Consider the following 13,075-nt stretch of genomic DNA (forward strand, 5'->3'; position numbering starts at 1 on the left):
AACACACTTCTTTGGAGACATTCTTCCCGGCGCGATCTCGCTCTGGTCGATGCGTGCGCGGTGCGCTCTTCCGGGAGAAATGCCCATATAAGGAGTTCCACCCTCGTCTACGTCATGAAGAGCCACGATCGAAACTTGTACGAACCCGGAAATTTTTTGGCACAGAAATACTGTCATACGTCCAAACTGTTTTTTGAGACTTTGTCCATGCTTAGCATGAGAATCCAACTCTTTAACGGTGTAAACAACTCTGAATGTATGAAACAGCATTGTACCCCCCCCCCTTTAAATCAAGATACATGAGATGCAACTCAAGATGCAAAATGAATATAAGAAGTCTTGTTTTCTGAAGGAATTATTAAAATTATGTGATCTTATGGGGTATACAAACTTGTTTTCCCTTTCAGTTTTCTTAGACCATTGACATTTATTCTTGTTTTAATCATAAACCTTTTGATCAGCTTTGCAGAAAACAAGACTTATGTCATTTTTAAGAATCTTTAGACATCTGCACTAAAAAACAAGACAAACATACTAAGGAAGAGCGTTACTTTTTTGCACTACAGTAAAAATTATTTTCATATACTAGTGGTTGGGAGCAGAGCTATTAAAGCTGCAAACATGCTTTTTTTTTGGTAAATGGATTAAAAAGTAATGAGACCTCTTGAATTTTGTATTTTCAAACTTTGAAAATAAGTGTAAAAGTGTTGCTAATACAACTCATGGTGTGCTCCTTAGACATTTACATTTTTATGTACTGTGTTCCCTTCAATTTATAACGTATATTTTCTTTGTCTTAAAAAGGCCTTTAAAATTGTCTTAAATTTTTCTTTATAAAACCTGCAGAAACCCTGCGTTTTGTTTTATTGGTTATATAATAGCATGTTTTGTTTTTATATCGTAGAACATCTCTGGTTAACTCCATTCTAGAGAGAAAACCATTGTGAATCACCGATCCACGTCAGACAAATATTATGACGACTGTTGAGGTGTAACCATGTACTTCATGTTCTACTTGCTGCTGGGTTTCCAGTTTGGATTGAAGTGACTTTTTAAAGCCTCCCAGCATTTATAGTAGCTCTTATCGAGACGGTGGCAGGTGTCCAATCCCCACTTGGTCACAGCCATGCTGAAGGATGACTCAAACATGAATGCCTGTTGGATACAGCATTATTTAGAACGTCATCTAGCCATTTACATGATGTATTTCAAAATGAAACATTACCATAGTGCCAGAAGCAACTCTCTCTGGTTTGAGAACAGCTGTGCTGTTCTTCTCGAAACAGTCAACGTCAGGACCATGTGGAGTCATGATGCTGTGGAGACTGGCTCCTCCAGGCTGGAAACCTTCTTCCTTTGCTTCATAGTGGCCTTTGATTAATCCCATAAACTCGCTCATGCAGTTCCCTTTTAGCATAGATAGAGGGCGTTCTTTAACCGCATGAAATTTCACTTGGTTTCAATACAAGTATGTATCAACACAGACTTACTGTGGTAGTAAGGAGGCCGAAAGGTGTGATTAGCTACACCCCAACGAGGGGGAAAGATGACAAAATCTGCAATGGCCACACCTGGACGTGTGGATTTTGCTGTCAAAACGGTGAAAATCGACGGATCCTGTAAATAAAGATTCAGGTAATTTGATTAACGGCGCAAATGCAGTGATTTTAAGACGTCAAATGAAGCAAATTACTTACAGCGTGATCAAACGCCACACAGTTGATGACCATGAAGTTCTCCAGGTTGTATTTGTACGGTGTGTAGTTTCCGTGCCATGCCACCACATTAAATGGCGAAAAGTCCTATTTGAACACATTTAAAATGAAAAATAAACCACGTAATTCATTTCTGTAGGCTTTGAGTGTATAATCAATAGTAATGCAAACGCGAAACACTAAGACGTCCGATCAATGAATGCCCTCAATAAAACGTTTAAACCGCTTCGTTTTGTTTTGATGCGCTACTCCTTCACTTGAAATAGGTTACGGGGCGAAGAAATGTCTTCGTAAACAAAAAAAACGACGCAATTTTATACACACTTCGCTTGATAATGTTGCAGCAGACAGATTTTGAATGCTGCCTGCAAAATCAATATAATTCATTACAGCAGAGACTGCCTGCTGTCCTGACCCTCATGCGCCCTCCTGTTGTTTCAACCTACCCACATGAATACACACACACACCAAGTAAAATATTAGTCACAACTGTACACACAAACACAAATCCAGCGACTCAAACGTGTCTGTTATTACAGTTACATTCAGTCACACAAAGACACTCTCTGTGCACCCTGGGGTTTCTGGGACCCTCAGGTTTGTAATCTCACAGGCATAACAGTTCTCGGGATAACTCTACCAGACTCTATTAAAATGAAGAAAAAAACTCATACACACAAAACACAAACATAATTTCCCAGTCAAGCAAATAATAAGTTAATTTAAGCAATTTTAGCACTCAGTTGGAGGACAAAACCACAGGATAAGGCTGTACCTTCTCCTTCAAGACCATAAGCCATTTAAGAGTGTACAGATGGTGAGACCTGTCTGCTCAAGTATAGATTGCTCTCTCTGCATTTTTTTTTTTCATTACAATGAGTGATACTGTCTTGTGATGCTACTTTTTCGGTCTCTGATTTGCTCCTGACAGCCATAAGTCAATTATTCACTTGACAGGACACAGGGAAATAAATTAAGTGCAGCATGATGCTTGAAATCTTATTAAAGACTTATCCTGCATGGACAAATTGTGCATTTCATGTGTAATCTAACGTTCAGTGCCTTATTGATGCCAGCAGTGTTAGTAATGGGAATTACTAATGACACAATCATGTCACGGCACCTGTTGACATGAGAAGAGCTTTCCCTGGTACTTGTTGACAATGGTGTAACCTATGGCTACAGTATGGTCCTCGTACCAAGCCACAGGTGTTTGGAAGTCCCTAGGGTTAGCCAGTCCATTTGCCCCTGCAATGCAGAACCAAATTAATAGACATTTCTTAGCAGCTTATGAAAGCAATATGTTATTCAAAGACGTTAAAAATAAATTGTGTTGTATATACCTATAGGACCCAGGTCAGGCAGCTCAAAATGGGCCCCAAACACCTCTAGAATGTATCCCCTGGTTTCTCTAAACACATCAACACTAAAACGCATCCCTTGCTGGGAAACATAGACGAGTATATAATAAGAAAAAATTAATTAAAAAGTGCAATTTCTATGCCGTTTATCAGAATGTTGAATGCAAGCATGAATGTACAATACCATTAATAAGTTTGGGGTCAGTAAGATTTTTTTACTAAAAGAAATGAATAATTTTATTCAACAAGGATGCATTAAATTGATCAAAAATGCCATTAAAGACATCTATGATGTTACAAAAGATTTAGAATAAATACTGTTTTGAACATTCTGTTCATCAGAGAAACCTGAAAAAAAACTATCACTGTTTTCACAAAAATATTATGCTGCACAACTGTTATTAACATTGATAATAAGATGAAATTTCTGAAGGATTATGTGACACTGAAGACTGGAGTAATGGCTGCTGACAACTCAACTTTGCCATCATAGGAATAAATTACATTTAAAAAAATTAAAATAGAAAGCAGTTTTTAAATTGTAACAATATTTAACATAATATTGTGTACATACGATAAATTTTAAACTACATTCATTAGGTTTTTTTTAGTATTATTATTTGTTAGTCCATTAAAACGTTGTACTAACCCCAAACTTTTGTATCTCATTGTTTTATAGATATTAGAGTGACACCTGAATGACACAAATCTCATTGGGCTCCACCATCATCTTCCCAAATTCTGTAGTAATCAGGATTTCGCCTTGTTGAGGCACTGAAACACAAATTGCAATAATAATCAAAAGGTGCTACTACTAAAAACATCTATACCACACATTAATCCTGAAAGATTATAAAATATTAAAAATATAATAATCTTGAAAAAATATGGCATGAATAACAAGACCACAAGCTTACCAATAAGCAAATCACCATCTGCGTTTTGGAAACATCTATGAAAAGAAAAGGTACCATCTTAAGAAACACTGTACAGAGAACACAGGTCAAATTATTGGTGAGTTGAATCCAATTCAAACTGACTTGTCAATCATTGAAGTGTTACAGGTGTACATGTGGATGGCGATTCCATTACGAGATTTTGAATCTCCAGCTCCACAGACTGTATGTAGACCCTGAAAATATCAAACCGATGACAATGGGCATCACTGAGAATTATTTAAATATGAAGGCCATATGAGCAGTAAGTACAAGGATGAAATTTTTTACCAATATGAAATCCACTTTTTTCTCAGAAGATTTGGGGATGTTAAACGGCTTCCAACGCAGCTGGTTGGGGTCAGGCTCCACTTCATTCCAGCTCTCTGTGAGATCTCCACAGCTCATCGGACTGAAAGGCTTGTGGCGCACAGAGGGTAAAATGCGGTACAGCCAGCTATAAGCATAAAGGTTTTCTGTGCTCAGTTCTTACAAATCATAAGGGTTAAGTTTTGACTGTTATGTTGCATACTGATTTTTTTTTGTGCAAATCTATATACCTTCTCTTATTGGTTGACCGTGGGCAAGTGAAGGCAGAACCAGAGAGTTGCTCAGCATATAGGCCATATGGACACACTTGTGGATTGTTCTATAAAACAATAAACTAAACTGAGTATTTGATGTGTAATGTTAATTGGGCAGGAAGTTCTGGTATTACCTGTCCCTCAGGTAGAGATCCTGGACAGCGAGAGTCCTCAGAGGCGAACTCATTTCCAAAACCGCTCATGTACTACAAACACAGTTATTTCAACAGTATTGATTAAATATGAGTTTGTTTTACTTTCAGAACAAACTAAGTGGCAATATGTGATAAAAGACCAGAAAAAAACACAAAAGTAGCTGTGGACCATCTGAGCATCTCTCCCTTCTTATGAGGGAGCGACAACAAATGTGCTTAGTCATGGTGCATCTGCAGATGTGTACAAAGCAGCTCTTAAACATCTCAAGTCTGTATAATTGAAAACAAAATATATGGAACGGTTCAACTCATAGGAATTAAGATTTCACTTTAATTTAAGATTTCACCTGGAAACACCTAACAACAATGTTTCTTTTTGCCAGTTGTTTACATTCTACTTGTCTACAAGTTGACAGTTGAGATCAGCAAGAGTCCACTGTAGTAGACTGTAAAATTCCTTTTGACATTAGGCTTTTGTTTTATAAAACGAGTAATCTGTTGAAAAAGCATTAATAAACTTAATGTTATATGCAGCCTACATTTTATGTAGCCTAGAGCCGAGATTACCTTCATCTGGGCAGCTGCAGATTCCAGTGATCTGATTGGCCAAATTGAAACGCCCCCCCCCCCCTCCTCATTTTAATGAATCGGTTCTTTAGAACACTTCGCTTCAAAGAATCGATTCATACAATCAATTGAGCGATGTCCCTGGAGTTGTATATTGCTTGTTATAAATCATTAGAGAGAAAACAACATATACTTACTGTTTACGTTTTATTAATTATGGTGTTTGTTGTAATGTCATGTGTCCCAGTTAAGTCTGTTGTTCAGTTCTATAATTCAGCTCATAAACTATAAAGTCTTATTTACATTAAACAAAAATAGAAATTCAGCTACATGTCCCGATGAGATGTCCATTCGTGAACTGCTCTAAAAGATACAGGTTGTCCCGTGAACAAATCGTTTGGTGAAACGCCTCTACCTATTCAATAAAAAGATCCGACTCAAAAGAGAGATAAGGACCTTACTAGAGTCCACAGCGCTACTTCAAACATAATAAACAAGCATAGATTTTGCAGTTGGTTTATGTCTCCAAATAAAAATGGAAGAAAAAAAAAAGTATTTAACGAAAACGTATAACTGGAAAAAGTTCGTGAACAAACTGCATTAGGCCTACGATACAATTACAATAGGCTATGTAAGTTTATTGAACTTAATGTTTTATTTTAGACAAGCAATCGTCCAGGCAGTCCAAAGTGCACTTACCTTCAGACCAGCCATTGTTGCGTTATTTTCTAATGCAGTTTAGTAATAGCCTATATAAACTTTTAAAAATTAACTGCAACTTTGCACAGATGCACTTTCCTCAGAAGATCTTCCGCTAGCACTGGTCCCTTGAAACCGCTTGTACCGAGTCCGCGCTCTCTTGCAGCAGAAGACAAGAGGGAGGAACTTGGGTCGTATTTACGTTTTTCTCAATATGGTTTTAATTAGACTCAGACACCACTCGTGACGCAACCAGATTTGGGCAACGTTTAGGAGGAGAGGTTTGATGTTCACAGATTGTGCAGAGAATGACTCCGGCACAGGTACAACAAATGGCAGTTCAGGCAAGATGGTAAAGTCCAATTCTCAGGTCTTTAACAAATGCACGTAGGCCTGTTTCTTTTTAAATATAGAAGAGATCAAGGAATGTTTAGCTTTTTGGTAGTAGCCTACTGTACACACGTATTTGTTTGGATTTTTATCCCCAAGTTTACTCAAATCCTATATTACCATATTTGTGGAAATATTATCACAGAAGTTAATAAAAAATTCAAAATGTAATACATATGAAAAAATAAATAAAATTACAAGCAAATATAGAAATATACAATCAAAGGCTAACGACAGGTTAATCACATTTACACTGTGGCAAATGCCTACACACTATCTGTTTGTGTGTCCATTATATGGCACTAGAAAGTAGTGTCACAACCAGTGTAGGGTTTAATGCTTTACTAAGTAATTAATTACTGTAATTTAATTACTCTTCTTTTGAAAAGGTAAGGGATTACTCTGAATTTTTCTGTAATTTAATTACAGTTACTTCTGATGTAATTGCATTAAATACTATATAAAACAATTCTGTATAGTGGATTGACCATCAAAATATACCATCTAATGTTAAAATGTATGTTTTTAATGTAACCTTTTCCCTTTAAATACTTTGGTCAGTTCAAGATTTATTTATTTTTAGAATTAAAAGAGCGTTTCATGTTTATCCTTGGATTGTTTAACTGGTCGAGGTTGATATAAGATTTAGAAAGTAATAAGCCATGAAATACTTTTTAGAGACAGCGATTAGTACAGTAGTCTAATTACACTGTTGAAGATGTAATTAGTAGCTATTAATTAATTAATTATGTTTTTAGACTAACTTACCCAACACTGGTCACAACCCTCTCCATCTTGTCAAACATATTTCTAGTTTTATTTTTGTATTTATTATAACATGTAGATGTCGTGTGGATGTAATATATCAGATTTAACAAGAAAACCTGCTGATGATCACAAATCAAAATGCAAGATGTCATGTTACTTTAACTGATGCTACAAGTCTGTCTATAAAGGAAATGTGTAACTTGTACATGCTTCATCCTGCACTGCACTTAGAAGGCCAGAGCTGTTCAAATGCTGTAGTTGTTTCCATAATTTAAACATAGCCAACAGGCCGTGCCATTATGAAGGTTTGTGTCTGGTTCCACAGTATGACACTGAACTCGGGCACCGGTCCAATTGTGCATTTCTTTCTGAGAAAATGAATAGGCGTAATAAAAAACAGAAAACAATATCACATCGAATCAATTTGCTTCTTTCATTCCACACACTATTCCCTTTCTCTCATCTTTTGGGGAGGTGATGTGTTGGTGGGGTAAATTATGGCAATTCTCATGGTGAGGCGCAAATAAACTCAGAGCGGCAGAAGTAACTGTTCTCTACTGAAGCGTGCAGCTGTGCCGAGACTCCCGCTGGCAGGCCGTTTAGGTGCTGTGCTCAAGTCGAGAAAGACTAATGCTGGAAAATATCTCGACCCAGTCTGCGGAAATTGATCTGCTCCTCAGGGAAAAAATGACTGATTTTAATTTTGTCACGCCTCTCTCTCTCTCCTTTCTTAAAGTAAGCTGCATTCTTCCACAGGCAATAGAGTGACAAAAATGCCTCATGATAGGTGCACAGATGAGCAAGAGTATTTTCTACAATATAGCCTTGATGTTCTCCCCCCGGACAAACTACCATGTTGATGGACTTGAAATCAGTCCCCCACACATTCCGTTCAGTGCAATTCACAATCACAGGATGCAAGGCAGTCCATAAATCCTGGAAATTCAGGATAGATGGTAGAGCTACTGTGTATGGATTTTTGGAGGCACCCCAAACCGAGCCTGATGCATGAGCAAGTGTATGATAAATGTGCTTCCAAATGCTTCGTCCTGATCCCTCTCACCTCATGCTGCAGTTCCATTTACCGCTGAATAGATTTGCTGAGACACCCACTGTCCCCTTTTAAAATGAAGAGCAACTGGCCTTGTTAAGGGAGTCTCTCCAGTGGCTGTAATGTTATGCAAATGGTTTAATATGAAGATAAAGACAGTAGTGGCATGCTACGCTCTACCAGTTCAAGCCCCGGTGGATCCTCAGAGCCTTCACTAATGAGAGAGGGATTATTCTGGAGTCATTAAATGGTGCCCTCCCTGACATTTCTCCCCTCCTCCCCTGGTTATGCCCATTAATGCACTGTACACAGACTTCAGAGATACCTTTTACCACCGGCTCCTGTTTTTTTGCACATCAGAATGTCACTGAATAGCAAATTACATTCTCTTCCCACAGAGAAAATTGCTTTTGAATTGCTTAGTTATAAGAATTTAATTTTTTTTTTTTTAGGAAGGAGGGGGTGAAAACATGCGAAAACATAATTACTCGTGTTGAAAATCTCATTGGCAGTTGTTGCTGCTGGTTGCTCAGGAAATTTATTTAAGGAATTATGCGGAAATGCATCTGTGTGCGTTTATGTTTGGACATGCACAAGAACATGCACAAAAACTGCACTTTTATTGCCGACTACTACTAGTGCATTAAGTATAATATAGCTGACACAATATCGCACAAGCTAGACGAGCTAGCTATAATGGTTCAGATTTGGCGAGATAGCTTAGCACTAATTTCAAAGAACAGCAGGGATTCAGGTAATATCTGATGGATTCACAATTGCTGATACTGAACAACACCTGCCACACTCTTAGAAATAAAGTTACTTTATTGGCATTGATGTTTTCATGAAGAACCTCTAACTTCCATAGAACCTTTGCATGGAACAAAATGCTCTTTAAAGTGGAAAAAGGTTCTTCAGATTAAAATGTTCTTCACAGAGAAAAAGGTTCTTTAAAGATGGGTTTACTGAAAGGTTCTTTGGGGAACCAAAAATCATTCTTCTATGGCATCGCAGCAAAAAAGGTTATTTGAAGTAGATATATGTTCTTTAGATTATTAAAATGTTCTTCTCAGAAAGAAAACTGGTTCTTTTAGGAACTGTTCACTGAAAGGTTCTTTGAGGAACCAAAAATGATTCATCTACACTCTTAAAAATAAAAGTTATAAAAGAGCCTTAGAACCAATTTTGGTTCCCCAGAGAACCTTTCGGTTCTTAAAAGAACCATTTTTTTCGTAGTGTGGGGATCATTTGAATAGTCTGAAGAACCTTTTTCCACTTTAAATAACCTTTTTTGCATCAGATGTGTTCTATGGATCTCAAAGGTTTTTTCATTGAACCATCAATACCTTCAAAACCCTTTTGGAACCTTTATTTTTAAGAGTGACATGTTGCATCAAACTCATTCTAAGCTCAACGAGGAAATTTGGTTTGACTTTTGTGAGTGAAAGAGAGAAAAACAAAGAATTGATAAGTGAATGGCAGACAAAATAGTGGATGACCCATGGATGTCTACTGTAGCTTTTTGACCCTGTTAAATTCCTGTTGTTGCAAACAAGAATGAGACCGCAATGACCCTGAGGGACAGATCGAATTTATTGTTACAACTTCCTAACCACAGGGGCTCCAAGCACCAAGAAATGGAGGAGTAAGAAATCCAGTATAGATTGCATGGCTTCACTCGGCTCCCCATCATGCAGTTCAGAGCTGCAACCCGGGATCAAAACGTTTTTGTCTCTTCCACTAAATTGGTCTAGAGGGCTTGGAGAGCAGTCAGCTTCTACTAATGATGCCCTCCGATATGTTCACATAAAATTCTTGGCCTTTTCACACACACATTGCAGCCCATCGCAAACACACAAACAAAGCAAAATATCCCCTTTTATCACTGTCAGCCACCCCTGACCACTTCCAATCTGCCAGCAACAGGGAAGCAAAACAAACATAATTATGGGAGCTAGAGTCCTGAAGGAGAAAAAGGAAGAGGGGAATAGAATAACTGGCCTCGTGTGGAGGCAGAGACTGGAGACAGGGATGGAGCTGGACTGAGCCAGAGGAGAGCTGTCACAGCAGCCATTACCATCACAGCTGAACTCCAGAGAAGCCAACTCAGCACCACGCAGGCAGCTAATTTCATTTGAGATGAAGTCTCTGATGAACTGCTGGGGGATTATCCCCTAAAAGTATCCACAGACCTCATTAACAATACCCCAAGACATCATGTTTGGTGCTTTATCAACATCTCCTGGATCTGGCTGAATTAATCATATAGGCAAGCAAATTTTAGGCAAAGTTTAGGCCTACAGCGCAACACCAATTTAGGGTTTTTCCCATTTTCTTTTGATGCCTTCCATCTCCACTAGATGTCAGTAGAACCAATACAACACATTGGTTATGTACAACCACTGGCCATTTGATCGAGATGATCCTCACTGCAGAACATAAGATCCAGGGGGCGAGGTTGGATCCAGATCCAACTCCTCCCACCTTACATATACCTAAACCTACCCGTCTCCACCCCCTGATCCCTAAACCCACCCATCTCCACCCCTAAACCTACCCATCTCCACCCCCTAGATGTGGATCCAACCCCGCCCCCTGGATCTTTGTTCTGCAGTGAGGGGCTACTGATTTGATCGCCTGTCACAATACTAGGTCTGCCATACATCAAATTTTGATTGACTCGAACAATTAAAAAAAAAAAAGCCTTACATACAATATAGGCCTTGCATCTTGCATATATTTTTACATTATGAATTTCGTGACAATAAACGGGCTTCTTGCATATTGTTGCATATTGCTCTATCTTTAATCTGGCAGAGGAAAGGTTTTCAAATATCAATAATATTTTTAAACAAAATGACATAACTTTTTTAAAATAAATAATTAAACTTAAAAAAAACTATAGGCTACTTCTACCAACATTGCTTTTATCAAGAATTTCTACCTTTTAATGAGATTTGTAAAAACATTTTACTTTTTTTTTTTACGTTTTACAATCCCATAGGCCTACACCACAGGCCTACACATTTTTTTTTTTTACTTCAAGCCCCACAAAATAAATAATAATAATTTTGATTCAGAAATCGAAAAGATGTCCACCATAAAAGATTTAAGTAATTTCTGAATTAAATTATTATGCTTTATTTTTATTTATTTATTTATGTTTAATAACTTAATAGATCGGGGTAAAAAAATATATAGCGTCTTGTATAGCCTCCTATGTTTCAAGATGGTAAAATATTATTCCATAATACATTACCTCCTTCTGTGATGTTCTCCGGCTCTGATAAAGCCCAGCGAAATGCACGAAATTCCTTTTCCTGATGTCGTTGAAAACCTCTTGATTACTTCTTTTATACGATCGTCTAAATGTCATTTATTTCCTTGTGTCGTTTTTCCAAAATTTACATAAAACTCAGACAAGGTCAGATATCAGCTAAGTCCCTAATTTACTCTAATCAACTTTCATTTGCATGGCGATATTTGCGCGCGTTATTGACGCTAACTGAATAAATGGACTTCTTCAAACTCAAGGGGAGAGATTTTGATAAGCTCATGGGAGAAGAAGAATAATTTGCATGTATTACTTTGATTAACTTAATGAAGGATTGTCATTCTTGAATTTAGACATTCATATTCTTTCCAAGAAGCAATCAATAAAGGGCAAGAGCACCTCTTTCATCAGCGCACTAACCCTCTTTACAGGCAAAAAGAAATAAAATACAATAAATAGGCCTATATGCTAAGTCCAGAAGTCCCTGTACACTTCTTCAGGCCTAAACGATAATAAGATCGCAGAGGCAAAATTGTTCCAACTCATATTTGTGACCTTTCACCCAAATGCATTATTAAAGAAGTCATTCCACGCTTCACGTTCCACAAATCGATAAGAATGCAGAGAAGACCTCACCGTCTCCTCTAATCTACAAAAAAATGACATTCAGTCAGACTTATTTGAAATGATGCGCAAAAAAAAAAAAAAAAAAAAACTTGAAAAACTTCCAAATGAGGCCAGTCGCCCGCAACTGTATGAGGCTACTGCACCGTAATATAAATTGGGGTTGGAGAGGCAGGGGTCTATGGAGAACGAAACCTGCAAAAACAATAAATAAATAAATACACAAATAAATAAATAAATATGCAAATAAATAAATAAATGTGTGTATAAATACACAAATTCTTGTTTAAATACATATAGAAATAATTAAACATGTGATTAAAGTAGGCAAATAAAATAAATTAGTGGACAAATGGAAAATGTTTAAGGAAATGCTAAACTCATCCTATTTATTTTCCTTTGATCACTCATTTATTTCTGAATGTAGTTCCACATTTATTTTTCCTCTGCACAACATGCTAATGAGAGGGTGTCAACCATGGACTTGGTCGGGGGCATGTCATAGCTGGGGGCGCGGCTTTCCCGCTGACAGGAAATGCATGGTGTTAATCCAGTATGACCTACGTAAAGTCACTTTTTCCATTTAACTAAACAAGAATACGTGTATTTATGCACACATTTATTTATTTAATTGTGTATTATTTATTGTTTTTGCAGGTTTCGTCCTCCATAGGGGTCGTCAAACAAACCCAAATAAGACCTGAATCCTGAATGTATACAATGTTTTAACATAAGTAGTAACGTATATATGTTCAAACCACTGTTCCAAAAGACGTTTAGTTACCACAAAAACTGGCTACAAGAGTGCGCGAAATAACTGCCAGCGACACGGCAAGCAAGTGTCACATTGGCTTGAGGAAGTTACCATAGCAACAGTTCGCTGGCTGCTCTGCCGCTTTCAGGTAGGATCGTGCAAAAAAAAAAAAAAAAAAAAAAACAATTACCTCATTGA

The 13,075-nt window shown here is 37.4% G+C and overlaps 1 protein-coding gene across 2 annotated transcripts; it reads right to left on the reverse strand.

Moving 5' to 3' along the window:
- Positions 1–125: 125 nt before the first annotated feature.
- LOC107663684 (homogentisate 1,2-dioxygenase-like) lies at positions 126–6,301 on the reverse strand. Of its 2 annotated transcripts, none has more exons than XM_016453962.1 (13): positions 6,017–6,301; positions 4,730–4,801; positions 4,572–4,660; positions 4,303–4,468; positions 4,117–4,208; positions 3,994–4,028; positions 3,771–3,850; positions 3,059–3,158; positions 2,839–2,963; positions 1,698–1,802; positions 1,491–1,617; positions 1,226–1,407; positions 126–1,155 (listed from the first exon to the last, which is right to left on the reverse strand). In XM_016453962.1, the coding sequence occupies exons 1-13, from the start codon at positions 6,029–6,031 to the stop codon at positions 1,012–1,014; spliced, it is 1,332 nt and encodes a 443-aa protein (XP_016309448.1). In that variant the 5' UTR covers positions 6,032–6,301; the 3' UTR covers positions 126–1,011. The 2 variants fall into 2 exon arrangements, with proteins under 2 accessions (XP_016309448.1, XP_016309449.1); XM_016453963.1 differs by lacking the exon at positions 6,017–6,301 and adding an exon at positions 5,515–5,746.
- Between the last annotated feature and the right edge of the window lie 6,774 nt (positions 6,302–13,075).

Source organism: Sinocyclocheilus anshuiensis, unplaced genomic scaffold (assembly GCF_001515605.1).
Source record: "Sinocyclocheilus anshuiensis isolate Anshui unplaced genomic scaffold, SAMN03320099.WGS_v1.1 scaffold928, whole genome shotgun sequence".
Lineage (NCBI taxonomy): Eukaryota > Metazoa > Chordata > Actinopteri > Cypriniformes > Cyprinidae > Sinocyclocheilus > Sinocyclocheilus anshuiensis.

What these genes read in the sequence shown, in the direction of transcription:
- LOC107663684 (XM_016453962.1), bottom strand. An exon ending in AGATGGTGATTTGCTTATTG is followed by an intron (nt 3,851 to 3,993) that starts GTAAGCTTGTGG and finishes TTTGTGTTTCAG; the next exon opens with TGCCTCAACAAGGCGAAATC. An exon ending in GCCTGACCTGGGTCCTATAG is followed by an intron (nt 2,964 to 3,058) that starts GTATATACAACA and finishes TCTGCATTGCAG; the next exon opens with GGGCAAATGGACTGGCTAAC.